This window comes from Engystomops pustulosus, chromosome 10 (assembly GCF_040894005.1).
Source record: "Engystomops pustulosus chromosome 10, aEngPut4.maternal, whole genome shotgun sequence".
In the NCBI taxonomy this organism is placed as follows: Eukaryota; Metazoa; Chordata; class Amphibia; order Anura; family Leptodactylidae; genus Engystomops; species Engystomops pustulosus.
This window is the reverse complement of record NC_092420.1, coordinates 79,477,286-79,504,623: the sequence shown is the minus strand read 5'-3', so window position 1 is coordinate 79,504,623 and position 27,338 is coordinate 79,477,286. Positions and strand designations below refer to the sequence as shown.

Genomic DNA, 27,338 nt, shown 5'->3' with positions numbered 1-27,338 from the left:
ACAAGATCAATTGAGCTCTACGGGGAATGTTTGGAGCCCCTAAAGCGGCAGACTATATCCCCCTGGGGTTTAGGGTCCCAAACCTTTTTCCTGACGAGCCCTGGTGGCGACGTTCCCCGGTGGTAAAGCATCTGATGACTTGAGCCTATTTGGCACCCCATGACGCTTGCGCGCTGAGCATAACGCGCTGAGCAGCCGCATGTGCATGATGCTTTGAACGTCATGCGCATGCAGCTGGACCACTGGACTCAAGTCCCTAGAACCATTGGTGCTTTTACCACCTGGAATCTCAGTGGCCATCAACATCTGTAAGGTAAAACGTTTTGCAACCCTAAACTACAGCAACATGTTTAAGGTCCAGGAACCTAGGTCCTAGGTTTCAAAGGGCTTATTCTAAGTCAATAAAACATAGTAGATAGGGTTGGAAACAGACATAGGTGCATGAAGTCCAGCCTATAAGGATAGGGGATAGCTAGCTAATAGTGAGGGACCAACTGCTGGGATGGAGGTCCCGCTCTCTTGAGCGTCCACCCTACTGCTCTGCTGTGCTGTGCAACCTGCCCTACCACCCATTAGTGAAATTAGAATCCCCATTCTAGGGTCATTCTAGGGTCCCGTTCTTGTGATAAGTGGGGGTCCCAGGAGTCAAACCCTTTGTGATCAGCTAATTACATCCTATCCTGTGGACACTGAATAATTTGATTCAATATTAAAGATGTGGCAGATTCCTGTTATAAATCATACAAGTATTACACCAGAGTTATTAATTTCTGAGGGCCCATAATAGACCATAATACATGCCCCTTTTTTTGCCTTGCCTTACAAGGCAGCATGGAATAACAAAAAAGGGATGGGCTTAGGCAGGGCCAGCGCCAGCGCCAGCACTGGGCATACCTGGGCATGTGCTGGGGCCCAGAGCTGCTGGGGGGGGGGGGGGCACAATAGGCTGTACATAAAGAATGCATGGGGTCAGGGGGCTGTATCTAATGAAAAGGGTGTGCGGGGGGTTATATAAAATAACCATGAGGGGGCTGTTGGGATTGATAAACTAGGAAACAGAAGAGAAGAGTTTATGTTGCTGAATTTTTAATACCGCCATGTAAGTTCATTGGAAAGGGGCCCACTAAGGCTCTGTCACCCAGGGGCCTGTTGAAACCTGCAGCCGACCCTGGGCTTAGGAAAAATGGTACAGCTTATGATACACTGAAACACTTTAAGTCAAAGAACTGTCCAAATTGAGTTGCAATCTAGTTCTTGTCTGTAACTCTATAGGTGGTGGCAATTATCAAAAAATTTACCAAAAAAATGCAGTGTCCAATTTTTTTTCTCCATTTGCGCCTTCAGCACTTTTCGATAGGGTGGCATGGCAAGGGTTGGGAACACAAGATGACTACCAAGACTTTGCACATGATCTATGAGTTTTAGGGGAGGTAGATTAACCTTTTACATTTGGAATCTTCAAAATTCTCTTATAACATTTTTAAACTTTAACCTAGAATGAGAGCCATTTGTATTTCTGGTAAAATGTACAATAACTACTGGAAAGTTGTATTTGTTCTGGAGGAAAGTACAGACCAATCTACAAGTACTTGACTAATCTGACAAGGAGTGACAGTCTCTCCGGATGGATTTACATGCTGTGCTGAGCCACGTATTGGAATTCTGCAGAATCCATGTAATTGCAAATTACACTTTGTTGGAGATGACTTTGTGGCACTTTGCTGATTGCAGTGTTTTTTGTGCTTTTATTTTGTTGCCATCGGCTTTTGGTGCGGGAACAATAGTCATCGTGTTGTTCAGACAGCTCTTCATACAAACACATCATGACGTCTCATTCACAGGTGTCATTTTTGTTTCCTGTTTTCTTCTATGAATTGAGTTATGATGTGGCCTCGTTTATCACTGTTTGACTTCTCTCTTATTTGGCTTTGGCTCAGTCCTGAAATTCAGATTCAGCTTTATAACTTGCTGCCTTGATTTGCTTTTGACATTGAAATGTTCCTGGTTTTGCTTTCCTTTCTCATTAATTCTATCTATGACATATTCTGTATTGTTAGCAGTGTCAATATCTTTCTCAATATCTCAGATGTCTTTATAGGTGGACCCAGTGTTATTCAGCTTCAGACAAAGTTTGGCTTAACCCATAGCTAAAGATTTTGTTCTGGTTCGGTGACACCAATATTAGGTGTTATCATTCAAATGTCGCTGGAAAAGCGGCTATTTTACTGAGGACTACTGTTCCCCAATGATAAAATGGAGGAAAAGGAGGGGGGGGTGTGAGCTGAACCCAAACTTATTGCTGAAGTCCAGGTTTGGGGACCTGAACCTGCAATGTTCAGCTCTGCTAATCACTAGTGGTGGATGGGGACTAGCTGTTATAATGTCTGCCATACACTGCACACAGTCAGACAGTAGAGAAGCTCCATAACTTTTTTTCTCTCACTCAGTATATACAGGATCATAGAGGACATTATGATAAAGCAGTGTTGGGTGGGACTGTGTTGGGTGGAGCTAGGCGGTTATACTTAAAAGGGTAGTTCATCATGACAAATAATTCCCTATCCACGGGATAGGAGATAATGGGGCAGATTTACTTACCCGGTCCTGTCGCGATCCAGCAGTGCGCTGTCCGACGAGGATTTGGGTCCAGCGCGATTCACTAAGATCGTGCACCCGAGTTCCTTCATCCGTTGTTTCTGTGCCGAGGTCCGCCGGAGTTCACCTTCTTCTTCCCGGTGTATGTCAGTGCATGTCTTGCAACACAATTCCGTTTTTAAACTCCGCGGATTGTCTGAATCCATCGAGTTGTCTGACGGCCACGCACCCCGATTTCTGTCGCATGCAAGCCGGCTCCGATGAGCCACAATCTGATTGCGTGCGCCAAAAACCCGGGGCAATTCAGCTCAAAGTGGAAATATTTGGGAAACCCGACAAAAGTGCGGCGTTCGGACCTTTAGTAAATGTGCCCCAGTGTGCTGATCAGCAGGGCCAGCGCTATGGGTAGGCAAAGTGGGCAATTGCCCAGGGCCCCTGAAAGAGGAGAATCTCTTCTTTCAAATGAATCTTGAATTGAGTTTCTAGGTGCTATGGATCCAAAGATATTCAGGTTTATAGTGAGAATATCAGATTTTTTTTATATATAAACATCACTCCCGACGGCCGTTTAACACTTAATATCTCCGTTTTCCTGACACTTAGAAACATACATTTATATAAATGAATTATATGAAATTATATTCATATAAAAGAGGAGACTCTCTTGTTTCATAGGAAAAAAGAAGTGAGGTTCTATGTGTCACAGAGCCAGAGATACAGCCCCTGAAGTGCACCCCCCTCCAGATTCTTAGCCATCAGGTTGCAGGGAGAATTTGCTGCACACAGGAGCTGCTGCACATCACAGATAATGGAAATATTCACTTTATATGTTGCTACATTTTGTGAAGGGATAATATCAATATTATTATGTTCTCACTCTCATTCTTATGTAGCACGGAGGGTTCTGTTATTGTGCGGCTAATACAATGGCGCACATCTAAAAGTGACTTTTGTTATCTCATTCGCTTGGTTTATGGATATATAGTTATTTATTTGGGTTACCTTTGTGTAAGGGAGCAAACAATGATAGATCTGTGTGACGCTCAGTGCAATTTTCTGCAAGTACCTCCAATTTCAAGCCAGAACCACGTGTGCACTCCGTGTATCGAACTTCCACCACCTTCGGGACATTAGGGTACGTGAAACTTTTTCCTATATGGTTTTTTCTCTGACTGTTCTGCAAAAATAGTTTGGTGTCCCCTGTGGATTAAACGTTCCATTTGCTGCATATTTTGGTGAATATACACATGTGGGGTCTGTCTGATCTCCTCACATCTTACTGTTTTAGGAAAGTATATTGTTTTTTTATACAAGTATCTGGATTTGTACATATTTTAGAGGAAATTGTGAATGTTAATTGCCAAATGCATCGCCTGGTTGTCAGCTTTCAAAATTCTATAGGTTTTATGGCGCCTTTACTTTTTATTCTGTTTTATTGCTGTATTTTGCAGGTCGTGACTGTTTTAACATTTCTAGCTGAAAAGCAGATATCTAGTTATTACAGTTTTAGTGATATTATGTGGATTTATTTATGTGAACATATGAATATTGGACATTTGTGAACTCTACACATGTCCATCTATTACATTTAAGAGATGTGAATTTAAATATTTTCTGTTTGGAGCACATTTTTTGCCATCAAAGTCAAATTTTAAGTATTTTTTTATAAAATGTTTCAGTTTGAATCAAAATTGCATGAAGGCGCCTATGTCTATAAACTCTTTAATGCAATATTGAAAATGGGGCAAGTGTCTGCTTTCAGACTTTAATTCTTTTAGCTGTAATTTTATTTTTAAACGTCAAAATTTTAAAAATTGCTCTGGTCAATAACGCGACAAAACATCCAGAAATGCCGGGGGCGGTGAAATGGTTAATAGCCCTTGGTTGAATTCCCAGGTGAAGATGCTTATCATCTATCTCCTGTCTACATATCTATCATCTATCTGTCTGGTTATCTATCTCCTATAATCTGACCATTTATGTATCTCACTTTTTCTCTTTCTATTTATTAATCAATCTTCTATTTCTCTTCTACTGTATTTATCTCTCATATCTATCTAGTCTATATTTAATCTATTTTATATAGTTCTGCATCTAGAAATCTCTTTCATCTTTCATATTTTTCTTCTATTATAATTATAATTAACAATTCTTTTTTTATATTTCGCACACAGATTACGCAGCGCTGCACAGAGCTGCCAGATCAGTCCCTGTCCCCAATGGGGCTCACAATCTAATCAACCTACCAGAAATTTTTTGGAGTGTGACTGGGGTCACTTTTAAAATTATGAGCTTGAGGAGCTCTGGTGGGGGTGTTACCAGAGCCACTGAGTCCTTTGGATTCACAGACTGTTACAATGAGTACAGGCGGTCCCCTACTTAAGGACACCCGACTTACAGACGACCCATAGTTACAGACGGACCCCTCTGCCCACTGTGACCTCTGGTGAAGCTCTCTGGATGCTTTAGTATAGTCCCAGACTGCAATAATCAGCTGTAAAGTGTCTGTAATGAAGTTTTATTGATAATCCTTGGTCCAATTACTGCAAAAAATGTTTAAACTCCAATTGTCACTGTGGCAAAAAATGTTTTTGTCTGGATCTACCATTATAAAATATACAGTTTCGACTTACATACAAATTCAACTTAAGTACAAATCTACAGACCCTATCTTGTATGTAACCCGGGGACTGCCTGTACAACATTGTAAGCCTATGTCCTCTCCCTCCTCCCTCTGCCTGTGTAATCCAGCAGCAACAGAAGGAAGTACAGGGGGAGGGGAAGACCTGCTCTGCTCATTGTAACAGCCTGTAAAGATATAGCACTGAGAGGCTCTGGAAACACCCACCAGAGCCCCTAAGACTCCTTAGCATAACTATAAAAGTTGTGATTGTACGCTTTCCTTCTCTATCTGTGGATAAATCACTGATGCTAAACTGTGTTGCTGTACCTTCTCCCCTGCGTGGCGAATATTGTATCTGGACTGACTATATATGTTTTTGATTCTGTATGCAGATTTTGGATTTAAGACCTGGTAGGGGGCAGGGGAGGGGGTGGTTGTTCATGTGCGTTTATATGTTGTCCAAAATCTTAATAAAAATGATCTGTTTTGTAAAATCTGAATAGATACATAAAGTGTAGTTACATTACCTGGTGCCCTCGTTTTTATTCTTTTTGTTATTCTGATTCCCAGACCCCTCATTGTTTCTGGCCACCACTTTATCAGACCACTCCATGCTCCATTCCTTTGGTGGTCTCAGACAATCCCCTGTTTTTGAATGGGCCAATCATGAACAAGGGGTGTGGCTTAGATGACCAAATCACAGTGTGTGTAGAGTAGCCTATTCTGAGCAGCAGGCACAGTACATAAATAAATAAAGGTTTGAGAATTGGAAGAACTTCCATAAAAAGGTCACCAGTTATTTTAACTATGGGTTTTTGTAATATTTTGTACTGTCAACCAGAAGGTCTCCCCTTAAAACTAGTAAACCTGACTGTGCATAGTCTTGTACACTCACCGGCCACTTTATTAGGTACACCTGTCCAACTGCTCATTAACACTTAATTTCTAATCAGCCAATCACATGGCGGCAACTCAGTGCATTTAGGCATGTAGACATGGTCAAGACAATCTCCTGCAGTTCAAACCGAGCATCAGTATGGGGAAGAAAGGTGATTTGATGCCTTTGAACGTGGCATGGTTGTTGGTGCCAGAAGGGCTGGTCTGAGTATTTCAGAAACTGCTGATCTACTGGGATTTTCATGCACAACCATCTCTAGGGTTTACAGAGAATGGTCCGAAAAAGAAAAAACATCCAGTGAGTGGCAGTTCTGTGGGCGGAAATGCCTTGTTGATGCCAGAGGTCAGAGGAGAATGGGCAGACTGGTTCGAGCTGATAGAAAGGCAACAGTGACACAGCCACAGCCTACCTGAGTATTGTTGCTGACCATGTCCATCCCTTTATGACCACAATGTACCCTGTAACATCTGATGGCTACTTTCAGCAGGATAATGCGCCATGTCATAAAGCTGGAATCATCTCAGACTGGTTTCTTGAACATGACAATGAGGTCACTGGACACAAATGGCCTCCACAGTCACCAGATCTCAATCCAATAGAGCATCTTTGGGATGTGGTGGAACGGGAGATTCGCATCATGGATGTGCAGCCGACAAATCTGCGGCAACTGTGTGATGCCATCATGTCAATATGGACCAAAATCTCTGAGGAATGCTTCCAGCACCTTGTTGTATCTATGCCCCGAAGAATTGAGGCAGTTCTGAAGGCAAAAGGGGGTCCAACCCGTTACTAGCATGGTGTACCTAATAAAGTGGCCAGTGAGTGTATTTACAGCAGGTAATTTTGTCTCTGGTAAAATTAGTGTGCGACTTGTCCTGAGACAGCTGTAAGGTTTATTGTCCATAGATGTTTCTGCATGTCCTGTCATGGTACAAGGACTACAAGTATTTTAGAAAATTGGTAGAAAAGGTCTCCTGGGGTAAAAAGCTTATGTTTGATATTGTCCAACAAGGGTGAAGTCTGGCGTGATTCACTAAGATCGTGTGTCCGATATTCTGCATGTGTCTCTTCCCCTCTCAGGTCCCCGGAGTTCACCTTCTTCTTCCTGGTGCAAGTGAGTGCATGTCTTGCGACACAATTTTGAATGTTAAATCCCGCACTCAGTCCGAATCAGTCAGGTTGTCCGACATTCACACCCCTGATTTTTGTTGCATGAAAGTCGGCGCCAAAATCCGATCGCATGCGTCAAATCCCCTGTTAAATGCGGCGCAAAATGGAAATAGTCGGGAAAGCTGACGGAAATGCAGTGTGCAGACCCTTAGTAAATGTGCCCCAGTATGTAAGACACCCTTGCTACTTTTACCAAAAGTTGGCAGGGGACCCCTTACCTTGCATCCATTAAATATGTTTATCTCTTTGTTTTTGGCTCTTACAATTTGGAGTAAACCTATACATCCCAACTTCTAAAACTGCAAAAGAGGAAAATGAGATGTGATGCTCTGCAAATGCAGACTTTCACTTCTCCCTATTCCCTGCAGCTGATCTCTAATCCCGGGAGGTGGGATGACATCATCACATCCCGCCTGCCAGCTTCTGCTGCACACCACAATGGCAGAGGCTCAACTGGGATGCAGGGAGTTGGAGGATATCTGTTGCGGTCCCATGGAAGCAGATAGAACTGTAGCCTGGGACAATGGAATGCATCCAAAAATATGGGACCATCACCCTCAATATAGGACAGTTGAGGAATGAGAATCCTATGATTTTTAACACTGTAAAAGAAAACACAAGTATCATGCAGCAGCAGTAGCAGGTGTGTCACATCCCCACCTTAAAGGGAACCTGTCGTCAGCAATTGGTTCACCCTAATAAACCACTGCCAGAATATTGTCAAACACTGTTATACCTTCTAGTTTTTGTTTCTTTCATGGCTCAGTGTGGTGGCACCATCAACTTTGAAGTGAGAGGTAAATTGTTTGGATAAAGTCAAGGAGGCGGAGAGTATATCACTAAAGTCAAGGAGGGGCTCTGAATTTCGTCTCCTCCTCTATGATTGACATCATACACCGGGCTTCAAGAGATCTGGTTAGTGATATCTCTGGATGCAGGACCATCAATAACAGTAAATGGGACTTTATGAGGAAGAGAAAGCTTGACCTCAGTGTTAAAATCTCCTCCTCCTTGACTTTATACAACCAGTTTACATCTCACTTAAATTTGATTTTCTGGATGATGCCACCATATTGGGTCATGAAAGAAACTCCATCTGGAAGGTGTTCGGCTGCTTGGCAATATATTGGTAGTGGCTTACTAGGTCAATTTCTGCTGACAGGTTCCCTTTAAATTTACACAAGTGCAACGTTTGGCAAAACAACAAAGTAGTCGAATTGAATGGTGGACTCAATATTAAGGTAATAGGGTGATCCCAGCAATTGGACCTGAACTGACCGTTTGCCAGCTCTGCCTAACCTAGACATGTTGCTTGATGGGCTACAGAGCAGCCAATTGGGCAGCTTCTTGCCTGTAGCAACTAGGCTTGGCTGTGATTGTCCAAGTGGACACCTTGTCTGTAGCTCATGTGGACACCTGCTCTTGGCTGGTCTGTAGCCCATCAAGCAACATGTCCAGGTAAGCAGAGGTAGTGAACGAAGGATGCTGAACCAAAAGTTCAGGTCTGCTCATTTCTCATCATGAGGACAGAAGCCACATACCTTCATATGCTTGGAGTTACAGAACAGGAATGCACGTTGCTGAACCTCTCAGAGACTGCCAAGTCTCCTATAGACAATGAATACAGCATCATGGCTCAGAACTTTGTCCTGGGGAACAGTGCGGGTCCTAGAAGTCAGACCCTTACCAATCAAGTTATGCCTTATCCTGTGCATTAAATTTTAGGTTGACCACCCAAAAGTCCTATGGATATAGTAACTTCTGCTTTACTTTAAGCATTTACTGATGCACTATAGACCCGAAAACCCCAGAACCTGCGGCAGGTATGTCACAGCAATAAGCTGAATTCATCACAAGAATTTACAGTGGGGAGGAGATGCTCGGCCATAAAATCTTGATGTGCCAGGGACGGTTTAATGAAGGCGGCATTTTAATTGTAAATGAGAGAAATTAGCTGTAAATTATATTAGTTTTAGAACCTTCTCATATTTATTCATGATTTTTTTTCTATTCCACTATATTTTGTATTAAGCCGTTCCATGAATACAAATAATCCCGAGGCATCTGTTGTATCAGCGAAATTAAAATTTGTGGACCATTGGTATTAACATAATTTTATTCAATTTTTAATCTGGTACTCATTATATTTCATGCCAATACCTCCGTATCACTGGTTTATCAGATAGTGTAGCTGTCAGAGAGGAAGAAAATCTGTCTGTTTCTGATACATAAAAGCTCATGGATCTCCATCAGAGGCTCAAATACCTGGGAAGCAGCCAAGGGACCCACCACATGGTGCAAGATGCTCCACCAAAAAATTTAGGTGAAACAATCTTGACGTTCATACAGGGTATAGCGCCACCTGGAGGAGAGAAGATATATAGTTTCCTTAAAGGTAATCCACCAACTCCCAGCTCACCTACAGGTCATTACAGAATTGCGTAGAGCTCGTTATAATGTTTCCATGCTTAGCTATCCTATTTGCAGATCTCTAATCTTTAAGAGAAAATTTCAAATTTTTAAGATTTTATACACGTTGCGGCTCATTTACTAAGGGTCCGAACGCCGCACTTTCGTCAGGTTTCCCAAATATTCCTGATTTGCGCCAAATTGCCCCAGGATTTTGGCGCACGCGATCGGATTGTGGCGCATCGGCGCCAGCTTGCACGCGACAGAAGTAGGGGGGCGGGCCGTTGGACAACCCGACTGATTTGGACAAACCACGGAATTTAAAATTCAAATTGTGTCGCAAGATCAGCAATTACATGCACCGGGAAGAAGAAGGTGAACTCCGGCGGACCTGAGCGGGGAAGCAACACATGCAGGATATCGGGCACACGCTGTAAGTGAATCGCGGCAGCTCCGAATCCTTGTCGGACATTCTGCAACGGGACAGGTGAGTAAATGAGCCCCATTAACTTCCTGATGTACTAGGGAAATGACTGTTCCTGCTGGTGCAACTGTCTACTTTCTACACCTTTCTTCTGCAAAATGTGTCAGTCATTGGTCTGGTTTCTGATGGGTGGCATAGAAAGAGGACAACATGTGGACATATTGGTACGACCACTTCTTGGTATACAGATAAGCTAATCTGCATACAATTTGATCTTTGAGCAACAAAAAAGTCATGCCTAGAAATCTTGTAAAGTTCTCTATGCATTGATGTAATTACTTGTGGGTTAGTTGAGAGGTAGTAGATTCTCTTTGAAGTAGTCCCACTTAAAGGGGTTCTCTGGCTACATCAAATTAGGGTAAATCCACAGGATAGGGCCTATCTTGCTGATTGGTGGGGTCTCAGTGATAGAACCCTTACAGATCACGAGAATGGTGGTCTGCTGTACCCCCGTTGCACCCGAGATGACCGAAGCAGCAAGGCTGCTCCACTCAGTGTGCCGAGACTGCACGAGCGCATGCAACAGACATGTGATCTAGGATGCAACAGACATGTGATCCGTGGGGATTTCCATCACTGAGACCCCCATCAATCAGCAACTTGGAAAAACCCCTGGAAAACCCCTTTAAGTTCACTTTATACATTTTTCAGGCATAAAAACTTTCTGCCATTGTGTAAAAGGGCAGATGCTACTGGGCAGTGTAGGAAGAAGAAAATAGATGCACCAGCGGTCACAGCCCCTCCCCTAAAGCACTTACAAGCTCATTTGAATAAAGATAAAATCTCAGTTCTCTTTAAAATTACACCTTCTTTGGAAGACAAGAAAGCTATGTCCGGAAACCTTACAAGGTGCCCTACACAATACTAGTCTTACAGGTGAGGTGATTTGGTAGCTGGCAGACTCCTTTTATTAAGGGGAGATTTATCAGAAGTGTCTGAGGTAAAATTGTTCTAGTTTCTCATGGCAACCAATCTGAGCTCAGGTTTTATTTTATAAACAGCAGTTGGAAAATGAAAGCTGAGCTCTGATTGGTTGCCATGGGCAACTAGAGCAGTTCAGCTCTCAGTCACTTCTGATAAATCTCCCTCTATGTACTATATAGTGTATATAAATATGTATTCTCATGAATATGTATTTGCCTGGGATATTCATGCCGCTTGTCATTCAGGCCTTAAAGTGTTAACCTCTAGCAAATAATACACTAAGTTTTCATTTTGTGAACAGCAAAGACAGAGGTGATTATATCACCCCAGGAATGTTGTAACACACCGAAATGACATTTAACAATTGGTTTCGGTGAAGTTGCTGTTTACTGAACATGAAGTAATCTTTTTCTTTACTGGAGATGAATTAATTTGAGTTTACCCCAGCTTGTCGCAAAGTCTAGTGTTAAATATTAATTTTATTCTTTAATTTTTAAACGTAAGAGTCGTGGGGAGATCTGCATTTAGATTATATGCTGCTGGTTTTGGCAATTTCAGGAATTGTAGTGTTTGGGCCTGATGTTTGTAAATGACTACGCTTTCATTAAACCATCATTATACTCCAAATGACAGATTTAAAGAAAATAATAACCAAAAATTCCCCGTATTACACAGCTGGATTCCTGCAGAAGAACCAGGGTTTAATATGTTGTCTTACAATGGCAGAAAGGAATGAAGGGCACTCCAATTCAAGGGGGGTGGCCCCCAAATTACACAGGAGAGGGGATAAATATCTAATCACTGGTCCTGAGACCATTGTACCAATTTGATTGTTATGCTTTACCCACAGAATGACAATCTGGTCAGTGGGGGTCCAACTTCCAGTACCCCAACCAGTCATGAGAACTGGACTCCCAGCGATCCAGAGAACGGGGGTCCCAGAAATCTCATTCTCAATAATAATGGTCAAGCATAAACTTGCCAAACTATTTAATACTGTGGGATTGTCAGATATTACTGAGCAGTGCTCAGGTATCTCTTGCATACTCCGAGGTGGTGAATATGATTGATGGGGATAATCTAGCGCTGTGCACAGCAATTTCTGACACTTTCAAAATTCTGAATGAAGCGATAGACTGCCATCCAACCATTAATGAGAATAAGACCCACATTCTCGAATGCAGCGGGGGTCTCAAAAGTTGGTCTCCAACTGATTGATACATTTTTAACCCCTATTCACAACAAACTCATTAAACCGCTTTGAAACTTCTAATTGTCCGTCTTCTTCCAGGACTGCAGTAACTAAGAGCGTAGCGTGTGAGGGGTGAGCCTTGCGTTACTAAATGATGTGTTCCTAAAGGGGAGTAATAGATTTGGTAATAAAAAATATTTTGCTATACATGAGAACATCAGGATGTGGATTTGACATGTATAATATCTACTATGTTATAGCAATTGAGTATCTTCTGGGTTATAGTCACAGCTCTGGGGATCGGTGAGATATCACACTCCAAGATAAATATTAAGAAAGACACAAACAGTGTAGGTTATTGGGGATCATTTACTAATTCAGGGTTTCCTGAATTTTTCCTTTTTGTTCTGAATTGCCCCAGGTTTTTTGGCGCACACAATCGGATTGTGGTGCATCGGCGCCGGCTTGCATGCGACACAAATCGGGGGGGCATGGGCGTTGGACAACCCGACTGATTCGGACAAACCGCAGAATTTAAAATACAAATTGTGTCGCAAAATCAGCACTCACATACACCAGGAAGAAGATGGTGAACTCCGGCGGACCTCAGCGGGGAAGTGATGGATGCAGGAATCAGGGGCACGAGCTATGTGAATCACGGAAGATCCGTATCCTTGTCGGACAACGCACTTCGGGGATCGCGATGGGAAGGCTAAGTAAATGGCTGTGGGACTGATTCGGACAAAGCGGTATTTAAAATTCTAATTGTGTCGCAAGACATGCACTCACATACAACGGGAAGAAGGTGAACTCCGGTGGACCTGAGCGGGGAAGCGGAAGCGACACATGCAGGATATCAGGCGCACGATCTTAGTGAATCGCGCCGGACTTCATCCTCGTCGGACAATGCACCCCGGGGATTGCGACAGGACCGGGTAAGTAAATCTGCCCCTTTGTCTGTTTCCTGACCATGCATTTTGCCTATTGATTCCATACTTTATTGTCCATTTGGCCATTCTGCATTGTCCATTCTGACCTGTATTTGTCAACTACTCTTCTAAATTTGTATTGTCCAGCCTTTGTCTCTGTGTTTGCACTGTGGTGCGGGAAGGGAACGTGGACCAGTTGTCACATATCATTTAAAGTAGGCTAGGAAATTAGGCAAGGACACCTGGGAAGGGGCTTTAATCTTAGGGCTCACTGTCCTTGTCTGTGCTTCCAGTTCCTATTCCCTTGAACTTTTCCTACCGTTGCAAAATTTGAAATATAAATCGATATCTGTTCACCATGTGGTATAAGAAGTGGTTGGTGATTTGCAAATGTGTGTTTTTGACACATAATTTTAGGATCTACTGTCTCTAGATCATCCAGTAAATTACTAAAATTTTAAATTGACTTTGATTGGATTGGACAAAATATAATGAAATCTTCATCAAATTCTGACACATCCGCAGTGTGTAATAGTCCTTCTTCATACTGTTGAGCAATTCTAGTCCTGCTGACGACACTTGGGGCAGACTCTGCTTTTACCCACAAAACACGGCTCGTCAATCTTCAATTTAGTGCAGCGTTCTATAGAGAGACCATTATAATGGAATTCACAAAATAACACTTTTTTGAATTAAATGTAAATGGATCATGTAGCAGAAACGCCGGCAGGGTATTTCTCCCCATGCATGATGAAGACCTCAGGGAGAAGATCCTCCGAATGGAAATTGTTGAGTGAAATGATATTCTCCAGATCTCACGAGAACTTAACGGTTCTCTATAAGTTCTCACAAAAGACTCAGACGCAGGTTATATCATCCCATAGGAATCTTTTAATAACGTATAGAAAATGCATTAAAAAAAGGATCTATACATCAGCTAACGGCATCCAGGACTAGAGATACAAGATAACACAGGGCATTGAACCCTTTGGCAGGCACCTCTCAGAAGTCTTTCGTTTGGCAGTTTTGCTTCCCAAACTTCTGTTATCCTTAATGCAACCTATATCCTTACTGGAAGCACCACCTTGCGGGGCACTATGTTCTCCAGTTATTAGACCTAGGTATCAGTATATGCAGGGACCAGATTAAACCAGATGAGAAATTTAGTAAAGGGGAAAAAAACCATCCCCCTTAAAAAAAAAATAAATAAAAAATTTGGTTGGATACCGATAAGAAAACCACTGACCTTGTGGTCCTAAACGTCAAACCTCTATCGTGTAAGGCAATAAAGCATCTGATTGCTTTTTGGCCAATGCAAATAATCAATGACATATTGCCAATATATGAGAAGTACTGGATCTCCTACGTAACCTAGATAACAGCTGATGTCATAGATGGCGTCTGAGAAGGGGTCGTTGAAGGTTTTCCTGGGTTGCTTCTGTGGCTTCAGTGCTACAAGGAAAGCCTCCTCCTCTTGCATACGTCAGGCAAATTTTTTTTTTCTAAAAAGATCTCCAGTGATCAAAATACTTGGAAGTGCAAGAGAGATGGGAGTTAAAAAATTTGGCACATCAATCATTAGCAAGACAATCCTGACGGCAGGAAAAAAGTTTGTTGGGTGCTAAAAGGGTCTGAGGTTTCACAGAGAGCAAGGTAAATAGACAATTATACAGCACCATGCCCCCCCGCGGATAAGAAAAATAGGACGACTTGGTAAAGCGGCCAGTCATCTTGACAAGGGAGAACGTGAGAGTGCTGGATAAACGAGAAGTCTCTGTTGGTGCTGAAAGGCTGGGGTGGTGAGTCGAAATATTTTCAATATATGATGATGGAGAATGTGGAGAAGGTTCTTAACAGTGGAGAATGCCTAAAGTAGGAAAACTGCAAGACCAAAAGTACATTAGATAACATCAAGGTTTTGCAAAATGATGTATCAATGTTAAATGCAAGGACTGGGACAGTGGTGGGCAACATGTTGACCATTACTAGTTGCCTTCGTATGGCATACACTTAGCAAATGCATTCACATAGACTGTTGAGCATCGTAATCCATGAACGGTGGACGGACGATGAGGACCTTGCAATAGCCAGTTATCCATTCACCTATGGATCTATTTGCATGGTGACAAGGTCCCCAAAAATTATATCTTGCCCACCACTGGAATAAAACATGGTCATTGAAGGGAAAACAGTAACGTGTATATGTTTGTGCAGGTCCAGTGTGATGGAGGGCAGCACTAAATCGATCTTGGGGGGGAAATATGTCTAGTGATGGGTCAACTAAGATCAGAGATGAAGGGAGCGTTTCTTCATTGTACGCTGGTTGTACGGTCTTATCTTCATCTCCACGAATGGAATGGAGAACTCGTGGCCTTTCCAGTGATACCAGTTTATTCCCTGTGGAAATAATGCACAACAAACAGAGATAAGTAAAGTAAATATAGCAAAAACATCCAAATTAGGCAAATGTAACAAATGTCATCATTATGTTTTATATACAATTCTAATTAAATTAAATTGTACTTAAGAACCATATGTCTCTAAGACTCGGAGGTGATCAACATCGATGGCTTCATGGGGTGAGCAGCAATTACACTGTGATACTGTGCACGTAGTTGTATTGTATTTTACATTTCTAATTTAGTGGAATATTTTTCATAAGAAATAATTTACTAAATGTTTTGCATTTGACAAAAGTTGGATTATTTGGAAATGCCTAAAATTGGACATTTTACTCCATGCATGCAAAGGCTCAAATATCAATGTAAAGAAGTTGAATAATTAGGTATAGCTCTGAAGGACCTGGGATACTGGCATAGCGCATGGGGGAGCACTTTTCACCCATTTCCTCTCCATAGGGAGCCATGTAGCCACCACATATTTCTGGGAAAGATTGAGCATGGCCTTTTTTTTTCCCGGAGACGGCACAGTACAGTGATACACTATGGGGCTTATTTACTAAGGTCCTACTGCCGCATTTGCGCCGGGCTTTCCGACGTTTTCGGGGATCGCATCGGCTTTCACGCGCGGGATTTAACATTTAAATTGTGTTGCAATACCAAGCACTTACACACACCGGGAAGAAGAAGGTGAACTCCGGCGGACCTGAGCGGGGATCTCGGGTGCACAATCTTTGTGAATAGCGGCAGCTGTGCAGGATCGTCGTACAATGCACCTCGGGGATCGCGCAGGGACGTGTAAGTAAATGTGCCCCATTGTGCTCACCATACTGTGCCATGAATAAGGCGCTTCTATGGTGGCAGTAATCTTGCTGCCATTCATATGGCTAGCATGCGGCCACCAAGTATGTTCGTGTGCAAAGGCCTTAGTGTATACTGCTCTTGTACAGATTCTCATAGTAGACACTCTGCCCAGCTGAGAGAATTTTAGACCATTTTTCCTTGGACAGAAACAACACTTTCCTGGACAGTAAATAAATACCACTAATCTATAACTTTCTTACGTAAAATAGGATGTTTGCAAGGTCTTTCAACCTTCAAGGGGTATTCTCATGTTTAATATTTAACACATATTCACAGAATATATCATAAGTATATAATAGATGGGGGTCCAACCTCTGGGAATCAAACTTTCTTTAGAATGAGGATCCACTGACCCCTTCCGGCAGTCGGGCTTAATGCAGAGATTGCTGCGCATGTGCGGCCTCTCTCCATTCAAGTCTTTGGAACTGACAAAAATAACAAAGCATATGGACCCAACTATGTTCAGTGTTCCAAAAGATTGGATCATGGAGAATGGAGCAAACTTTGCGTTCTCCCTAGCTTTGGTAAGGGGGTCGATAGATCCTCATTCTCCAATTGGATGCGAGTCCCCGAGGTGGGACCCACATCCATCATGTAATATTATTTATTATTTATTTTCCTCTTTGGATTTGCCATATGGTAACTGTCCTACTTTTGTTTCTTGCATCTTTTCTGAGCTCGCAGTGTGTGGAGAGGCCGCGGCGTTCACAAAAGTATCAAATTATATCATACAATCAGGCTGTCTTCACCTAGAAATATGCACTTGCATTGGGTAAACAGGATTGCTTCAATAATCTTATATCTACTCTATCTCACAAACTCAAACAATTATTTTCTACCTTTAATACCTTTCTACGTCCACCGGCACCCTAACCTCTCTCATTTCAGTTAAAAAATTTGGCCTCAAACTTTAAAAATAAAATAGACGGCATCAGGGAAAGTTTCAACCTTCAATCCCTGCAACCCACCCAGAATATCCAATGCCTATCCCTACTAACCAACTTATATCTCTAACTGATGGGAAAGTCTCCTCCATGCTGTCAAGCACTACTTGTGCACTTGACCAAATTCTGTTGCATCTTATCCCAAACCTGAACACTGTGCTCATCCCAGCTCTAACTCATCTCTTAAACTTTTTGCTATCCACTGGTATCGGTCCATCTTCCTTTTAACATACAACAATCACAACATCCTAAGTATGTCGAGAAGCCATCCCTGGACCTGTCTTCTCTGCTGAAGTATTGCTATATCTCACTACTTCCATTTGCTTCATAACTCCTGGTACAACATGTTCATCTAGAACTACCTACCTTTCCTCCAACTCGCTCTTTGACAAACTACAATGTGGTTTTTGACCAAATCACTCCACTGAGACTGCCCTGACCAAAGTCTTAGTATGTTGAGAAAATTGTTGACGTGCCGTGTTAGCCAGAAAAAATCAAAAATCTGATGTAAATACTTTTGTGTAAAAACTACCAAAGTGCTTAAGGAATGAGACCTTTATTGGCTAACCAGAAAAATGATATTTGGTGCAAGCTTTCAGGGCACACAGGCCCCTTCTTCAGGCATGGATACAAATGAAGCACTGAGAGAAAAACGCAATATTTGAGGGATGTTACAACAAGATAATTAGTACATATGGTGAGACTCAATTAAGATAAGCTGGGGCAATAAAACTAGAGGTTATGTTACACAGAGAAGGGTGATGGGCAGGGGGTGGGGGGTGGGGTTCTAGGATGGCAGGGGTCTGGAGTTAGTCTCTTGTGGGGATTGAAGCGAGTCCATGTAATGAGCCATAAACCCAGGTGCAATATTGAGGCCTGGTGTCAGTGACTGGAAGGTCATCATCAGTTTGAACTCCCAGGTTTTCCTTTCTCTGTTGTCCTTAAAGTCACCTTTCAGTATTAGCACCTTTAGATCCTCCACGCTGTGGCCTGGTCCAGAAAAGTGTTTTCCCACAGGTGTGTCCATCCCCTCACTTATGGTCTGTGAGAGTTCATCCTGCTCTGAAGTTTTTGTTGGGTCTCCCCAATGTATATATTATTTGTGTGACACCTCATGCACAGTATCATGTACACAACATTGGAAGATTTACAGGAGAATGTGCCCGGGATTTTATACTCCTGTTGTGTGTTAAGGATGTGGACTGTGCTTGATGATAGAACAATTGCCACAAGTCTTGCATCTTTTGTTGTGGCAGGGAAAAGTGCCCGTCTGTGTTGGTGGTGAGAGGGCACTTCTTACCAGGAGATTCCTTATGTTTGGTGGCTGTTTGTAAGCAAGGAGGGGGAGGTCCGGGAATATGTCCTTTAGCCTGTTGTCCTTATGAAGAATGGCTTGGAGATCTGCTGCAATTTTCTTTAAAATCTTCATTTGTGGGTTGTACATGACCACCAAGGGCACTCTGCACTTGTCCTCTTTCTGTTGGTATTCCAGCAGGCTGCTCCTTGGAATCCTTCTAGCTCTGTGGATCTGTCTATCTATAACCAGGGGGTGATACCCCTGTTGTAAGAATGTTCTTCTTAGTGATAGAAGGTGTTGTTCTCTATCCTCACTCTCTGAGCAGATCCGGATGTATCTCAGAGCTTGGCTGTAGACAATAGATTTCTTGATATGTTTTGGATGAAAACTGTTCCACTTTAGGTACGCTGGACGACCTGTAGGTTTTTGATAAATTGTAGTTTGTATGCTGTTGTCCTTAATGTATATGGTTGTATCCAGGAAATGTACCTTAGATTTTGAGTAGTCCAGGGAGAGTTTTATGGTAGGATGAAATTTGTTATAACTTCTGTGGAAAGACAACAGTTCATCCTCCGATCCTGACCAGATAACAAGCAGGTCATCAATATAGCGGAAGTATGCTAGAGGTTTAGTGGCGCAGGTTGGAAGAAACTCCTCCTCTAGTTTTGCCATGAACAGGTTGGCATACTGTGGTGACATTCTGCTTCCCATGGCACTTCCCATACACTGCAAGTAAATGTCCTCACCAAAGGACATCAGATTTCTGACCAAAGTCTCTAATGACCTAGGCAAGGCACAACACCCCTACTCTGTTCTCCTCCTTCTTGATATATTTTTTTACACTGTAGACTATTCTCTCCTGCTGTAGACATTGGGGCTCATTTACTAAGGGTCCGCGGACTACATTTTTGGCGGGTCTCCCGATGATTTCCGTGTTGCACCGCATTTAACAGGTGTTTTTGGCGCATGCGGTCGGATTTTGGTGCATCGGCGCCGGCTTTCACGCGTCACACGAAATCGGGGGGGCGGGCAGTTGGACGATCCGATAAATTCAGACAACTTGTGGGATTTAACATTGCAAATTGTGTCGCAAGACACTCACTCACTTACACTTGGAAGAAGAAGGTGAACTCCGGCGGACCTCAGCAGAGAAGCGACAGATGCAGGATCTCGGGCGTACGATGTTGGTGAATCACGCCGGACTTCATCTTCGTCGGACCGTCTGGATCGGGGATCGCGTCAGGACGGGGTAAGTAAATGTGCCCCACTATGTTCTCTTGCCATCATTGACCTGGATCTCTTCATACCTTTCCAACTGGACATTCAGTGCCTATCACTCTCATACTACCTCTTCACCTCGCCCCCTCTCTGTTGGCATCCCTCAGGGTTCTTTCCTGGGACTCCTACTCTTCTCTATCTAGACCTCTGGCCTAGGACATTTAACTAAATCCCATGGTCATCAATACAACTCCTATGCAGATGACACACAGATCTATATTTTTGGCCCATATATCTCCTCTCTTCTAGCCAGAATTCCTGAGGGTCTATCAGCCACATCCTCCTTTTTTCTAAAACTTATCATGGACAAAACAGAACTCATAATCTTTCCTCCAACACATTCCTCCCACCAAACCTAACTGTCACAATTTACGGCTCCACACTCTCCCTGGGTCCCTAAAGTCTGCTACCTTGGAGTCATCTTCGGTCTCTGTCTTATCCTTTAAGCCTCACATATAGGCCCTTACTTTCACCTGCCGCTTACATCTCAAGAACATCTCTCGCATCTGTCCATTCCTCAATCCAGAGTCTACATAAATTACTAGTCTATGCCCTCATCATCTCCCGCTTGGACTACTCTAACATTCTTCTCTCTGGTCACACAGCTAACTCTCCAATCTATCTTTAACTCTGTTGCCCGGCTAATCCATCTGTCTCTTTGCTTCACCTTTGCCTTTCCTCTCTGCCAGTCTCTCCACTGGCTAGCCATTGCACAGCAAATTCAATATAAAATACTAACCATGACTTACAAAGATGTCCACAACCTGTCCCCTCCATATATCTTTGGCTGAACTCATCAGGTAATACCGCCCCACGCGTAATCTCCGTTCCTCACAGGACTTTCAGCTTCACTCTATTACCATCCGCTCTTCTTACAACCTTATCCCGGACTTCTCTCGTGCATCTCCCATACCAAAATGTGTCATACCGCCCCCCACATTCCAATCCTTCAAATGGAACTTGAAAACACACTTGTTCAGGATTGCCTACAATACGCAATAACTGCACATTGGGGCACATTTACCTACCCGGTCGGTCCATTCGCCATCCAGCGGCGGGTTCTCCGACGCTGATTCGGGTCTGGCCGGGATTCACTAAGGTAGTGTGCCTGATGTCCACCAGGTGTCGCTGCTGCGCTGAAGTCCGCTGGAGTTCACCGAAGTTCACTATCCTATCCTGGGTGCAGGTAAGTGCGTGTGAAGCGACACTTTTTTTTTTTAAATTTAAATACGGCGGGTTTTCCGACGGCCACGTCCCCCCGATTTCCGTCGCATGCATGCCGGCGCCGATGCATCACAATCCGATCACGTGCGCCAAAAACCCGGGGCAATGCGGCACAAAACGGTAATATTCGGGAAAATCGGCGGAAAAACGTGATTCGGGCCGTTAGTAAATGACCCCTTGTGTCTCCATTTACTCTCCCACATAGATTGTGAGCGCTCATGGGCAGGGTCCACCTTCCACTTGCCTCCTGATCACTGTAGTACCATATTTGTATTGCATTTGTTCTTGTCTTAATGTATTGTATGTGAATCCCTTATTGGTTGTACAGCACCATAGTATTAATAATAATAATAATAACAGATGGTTTACAAAGAGGGAATTCACATCATTCTAAAAACATTATTACTCCTCATGTACACCCAGTATTTTTGACCTATGCAGCCTTTCTTGGAAGAGGAGGTACACATCAGTGTTACCCTACAATCAATAAACCAAAATCCAATTAAAGTTTTATCAGAATTAAAAGCACAAAACGATGTTTGTTGGATTGGTTCTTCTACTAAAACTCGGCACTGATGGAATACAAGAGAAAATGTTCTGATAACTTGGGAAACATTTAACATTTTACTTTAAGAACTTTTCCACTTTTTCACTTTAAAACCTTATCTTCTGTAAAATACTGAATGTTTGGATTTCTCCCACTGGAGGATTCTTCAGTCAGAAGTCTTAGATAACAAAGATGGACTGTAGCTCCGGCTGTACTCCTCCGTGACTCGCCTAAAATCCCTGCTGGATGATGTATTCCCTGAGCTGACTGCAGTAATGGATTATAATACAGTATAGGCGGTCTGGGCCTATATAGAGGGCCCATGACCTCCCAAACCACCCACCAAATTTTATACTCAGAAGGACCTTCACGCATGAAATACTCATTAATCTGTTGGGGAAGCACGGGGCCTCTGTGGTGAGCACTAGAGCCTTACAGTGCTGGGGTCCTGGGTTTAAATCCCACCCAGGTCAACATCTGCAAAGAGTTTGTATGTTCTCTCTGTGTTTGCGTGGGTTTCCTCCGGGTCCTCTGGTTTCCTCCCACACTCCAAAACATACTGTTAGGTTGTTTAGATTGTGAGCCCCATGGGGACAGGGACTTGCTTTGTGCAGCGCTGCATAATCTGTGTGTGCTATATAAATTAAGACTTACTTATCTGTTCCTGCTCACAATACACATGTACTTAAGAGGCATTTAAAGTCTGCATTTATATAAATGTTTTACATACTGCAGGTCTTATGGGACACATAAAATGAGGTCTAAGCCTTTATATGAACTGCAGGCCTTATGTATGTACAATTGCTGATACATCCATGATGTTTAGTAGACAACGCCACACGCATGCATCACCTCTGTCAATATGGAGTGTCAGCTGGGGAAGAAGGGCACTTCCTTCTTCCCAAAGAGTGAAAGTTCTGCAAGTGAAACCTGTACCAAGACAATTATGCAGACCTTGAGAGAGTTAGGAAGGTCAAACTCCCACTGATCAAAAAAATCCATTATATGCCATTACAATATAGTAATGACTCTAATGGATAAACAAGGGACTAATGGATAAACCAAGGTTCACAGGTGTATATATAATAATTCCTTTATTAATAATAATAATAATTCCTTTATTTATATGGCGCACACAGATTCAACAACACTGCACAGAGTTTGCCAAATTGGTCCCTGTCCCCAATTGGGGGTGTGGGAGGAAACCGGAGGACGCGGATGAAACCCTTGCAAGCACGGAGAGAACATACAAACTCTGGAAGGGACTTGAACCCAGGACCACAGCGCTGCAAGGCTGTAATGCTAACCACTGAGCCACCATGCTGCAAATATAGCAGAATTCTACAAAATACATAAAATAACAGCAGTAATAACGCAATCTACTCAAATTGTCTTATCTGAAAAGAATCCTCTGACTGATGTCTCCCTATAATTGCTGTGCATTACCCTATGGGCACGGTATATGGCACACGGTGACATTAGGCTGCCATTTTATGCTGTAATTTTCTACTCCGGGGAAATGTAAAATCATATCTAATGCTATTTGAAAAGATTCATTAAAGTAAATCATATGTGACCTTGGCAGGAGAAGTGTTTTAATATGTAATTAAGCTTTCCTCATCAGGAGGCCGGGACCCCGAGCTGTCCACATCTCTCCTACACACTACATTATTTTCATTGATTTCCCCCGCATAATTGAGATGTAATTTGGACTTGGACGCATCCTGCAGATATGTATGTTTTCTTACAGACATCATTTTCCCTTAGAAATCAATAGAGATGATAAAAAGCGAAGTCTTTCTAAGGGGATTAATACTTTATGTAGGCGACAGTCATCAGTAATTCACCGCCTTCAGACTTTACCGTGTTTATCGCGGGGTCATGTCCGACAGATGGACCCGAGACATCGCAGCTATAAAGATGTCTCATCCTTTATGGAACTGGTCATTAATGTAATTCCAAATGTCAAAATAGTTTATTCTTTTTAATGTCATTTTAGTTATTTTAACAAACTTACGGTATCGTCGATTCCTGTAATGTATGTACAGATGTAGCAAGGATGAGTTGGCTCGGTTCACATTGGCTGTTTTTAGCCATAATATACTGAATCTGATGGACAATGGGAAATTCTAATGAATGGAGTTGGGGTCCTGATGACAAGGACAGTCGGGGATATTTAAAGGAGTCTACCATGAGTCTTTACCTTATAAATCTGCAGACAGTGTTAGGTATTGTCCCTGGGGATCTGTGTAATCATACTTTTGTGCTTGTTGTTAGTAACAGGACTGTGAAAAATGTATTCATATTCCAGGATTGTAGCTGGACACTGGGGCAGTCTCTTTACAATGATGTGTTCTTGCATTTCTGAATTCAATCTCTTCCCCAGCCCCTCCCATCTGCTGTAATAGCTAACCAGAAGTCTTCTACAACCCTTACTCAAGGTAGAGGGGCTGTGCTGTGTTCAATCTCACACCAGTGCACAAATCCAGCTACAATCCTGGAATATAAATGCATTTTTCACAGTCACACCTAACTCACACCTAACACTGGCTGCAGCTTTGAATAATCAATCCTGCAGGTAGACTCCCTTTAAAGAGCTATCCGAGATCTGTTATAACCTATGCTGCAGATAGGTCATACATAGTGTCAGTGACCTACCCGGTAGACAATCGGGGATATGTAAAGGAGTCTACCATGAGTCTTTACCTTATAAATCTGCAGACAGTGTTAGGTATTGTCCCTGGGGATCTGTGTAATCATACTTTTGTGTTTGTTGTTAGTAACAGGACTGTGAAAAATGTATTCATATTCCAGGATTGTAGCTGGACACTGGGGCAGTCTCTTTACAATGATGTGTTCTTGCATTTCTGAATTCAATCTCTTCCCCAGCCCCTCCCATCTGCTGTAATAGCTAACCAGAAGTCTTCTACAACCCTTACTCAAGGTAGAGGGGCTGTGCTGTGTTCAATCTCACACCAGTGCACAAATCCAGCTACAATCCTGGAATATAAATGCATTTTTCACAGTCACACCTAACTCACACCTAACACTGGCTGCAGCTTTGAATAATCAATCCTGCAGGTAGACTCCCTTTAAAGAGCTATCCGAGATCTGTTATAACCTATGCTGCAGATAGGTCATACATAGTGTCAGTGACCTACCCGGTAGACAATCGGGGATATGTAAAGGAGTCTACCATGAGTCTTTACCTTATAAATCTGCAGACAGTGTTAGGTATTGTCCCTGGGGATCTGTGTAATCATACTTTTGTGTTTGTTGTTAGTAACAGGACTGTGAAAAATGTATTCATATTCCAGGATTGTAGCTGGACACTGGGGCAGTCTCTTTACAATGATGTGTTCTTGCATTTCTGAATTCAATCTCTTCCCCAGCCCCTCCCATCTGCTGTAATAGCTAACCAGAAGTCTTCTACAACCCTTACTCAAGGTAGAGGGGCTGTGCTGTGTTCAATCTAACACCAGTGCACAAATCCAGCTACAATCCTGGAATATAAATGCATTTTTCACAGTCACACCTAACTCACACCTAACACTGACTCCAGCTTTGAATGATCAATCCTGCAGGTAGACTCCCTTTAAAGAGCTATCCGAGATCTGTGCTGCAGATAGGTCATACATAGTGTCAGTGACCTACACAGTAGACAGTTAAGTCTCTGCACCAATCAGCTATTTGGTCCAACTTTGGTCTAGTAAATGAATTCCATAGAGTCAACTGCTTCCTTCTCTGTACCTTGTCTGCCTCACACTAATCAGGCAACGATGGCCTATGCCAAAAGATAGACCATCAATATTTATTCCCAGGCAACCCCTTTAATGTGCTGCGTCCCTTTAAAGCAACACTGCAGTATCAACACGGAGGTCTGGACAGGACTATATTACCATTGCAGTTCCTGCCCCACAATTCTTCCTGTTCAGGGGGACCCTGGGGGGAAGCTTCAGTGATAAACCAAATTTCTTTCAACTGTATCAGTGTCCTGTAGGCGCCAATACGATTTAAAGCTGTAGCAGAGCAGGAAGCCATAAAGTTCAGTGTCGGCACTTTGTGATAAATAAGTGGGCATTGTGCTGTTCCCTTGGCACTCAGACTCTATATAAGGTTCACCATCACTGTTGTAGAAGAATGTGTGAAACCTTTAGTTTTATCTATCCTACAGACAGGGCCGCCATCAGGGCGGGTCTAGTGTGACTGTGTTCAGGGGGCCCCCCGAGGAGAAAAAAGGGCCCCAAGTCACATAAAACTTTCCTCCCTTCCCAGGTGCAGGGAACTCACTGTGCACACAGGGCTCGATTATCATTCCGTGGGGGTGGAGGGGGCACATAATTTGCCAGTCAGGGGCCCCAAACTTTCTAGTGGCAGCGCTGCCTACAGAAACCCAGTAGGATGAAGGCATTTACAAGCTTACCAAAACTGAGCATCTGGCAGTACATGTTAGATGCCACCTTAAATCCTAAACATTATGGATATTTTCCATCTATCTGGTACCTTCCATGCCTGCCTCCAGCACTGTGTCCCTGGTTCTGGTACTACTGGTTTGGATCCCTGTTCTGGCTTTTGTTTTTCTAGTCTTGACCTAATGGAACCTGATCTTCACCCCTTCCATGTTCTTAGTTCCCACTTTTGCCTGCCCTACTCCTAGCTGTGACTACGCTCCTGTATGCAGCACAGTTACACACGCCGATTGTACTGGACTCCTTGTCATGGCAAAGACGTTGGGATATGGAGCAGAAGAATGGGATGTAACTCGAATAATCTGGGATAATTAATACTTCATTTCTTTTTGATATTTTGGTACCTCGGTGACAAACAACACTCCAATAAATAGTAAATGTAATCTTCCTGATGGAGCGGCTGGCTAGATTTGTCTGAGTAAATGGATTTATACTTGTTGTTGATGTATGATCCCTACCCGCAGCGCACATCATACACCCCGGTAATATCCCGATATTTGATTAGCTGTTCAGTCTAGCAGTGATGTTCATTCTCTCTAATCAGTTTATTCTAGAGATGAGCGAGCACTAAAATGCTCGGGTACTCGTTATTCGAGACGAACTTTTCCCGATGCTCGAGTGCTCGTCTCGAATAACGAGCCCCATTGAAGTCAATGGGAGACTCGAGCATTTTTCAAGGGGACCAAGGCTCTGCACAGGGAAGCTTGGCCAAACACCTGGGAACCTCAGAAAAGGATGGAAACACCACGGAAATGGACAGGAAACAGCAGGGGCAGCATGACACTATAGGGGACGGCATGCAGAGGCAGCGGCAGCAGCGGCAGGCTAGAGAGTGGCATGGCGACATACTCTAAATGGACTCAGGCTTCAAACCAATGGGTGGCAGAGAGGAACCAAAGGAGGTGAGCAAGAAGCGCTCAAATAATATCGGTACATGATAAAAGTTTGCCAGTATATTTTGTGGATTACACAGCAGGGTGGCGACAAAGTTAACATGGAAGCCATGAAAACAACCCAAAATTCTGCCTGACACAGCTCGTTTGATAAGGGGACCATGTATGGAGGCAGTGAACTAGTAGTAGATTAAAGGTG

At 43.0% G+C, this 27,338-nt stretch overlaps 1 protein-coding gene across 2 annotated transcripts in view; it reads right to left on the bottom strand.

Moving 5' to 3' along the window:
- Positions 1 to 14,098: 14,098 nt before the first annotated feature.
- TNR (tenascin R) overlaps positions 14,099 to 27,338 on the bottom strand; it is a 334,017-nt gene continuing 320,777 nt past the window's right edge. For both annotated transcript variants that reach the window (XM_072128599.1, XM_072128600.1), the window contains exon 22: positions 14,099 to 15,621. In XM_072128599.1, the coding sequence (XP_071984700.1) occupies positions 15,511 to 15,621 (111 nt within the window). In that variant the 3' untranslated portion in view covers positions 14,099 to 15,510. The remainder of the gene's footprint in view (positions 15,622 to 27,338) is intronic.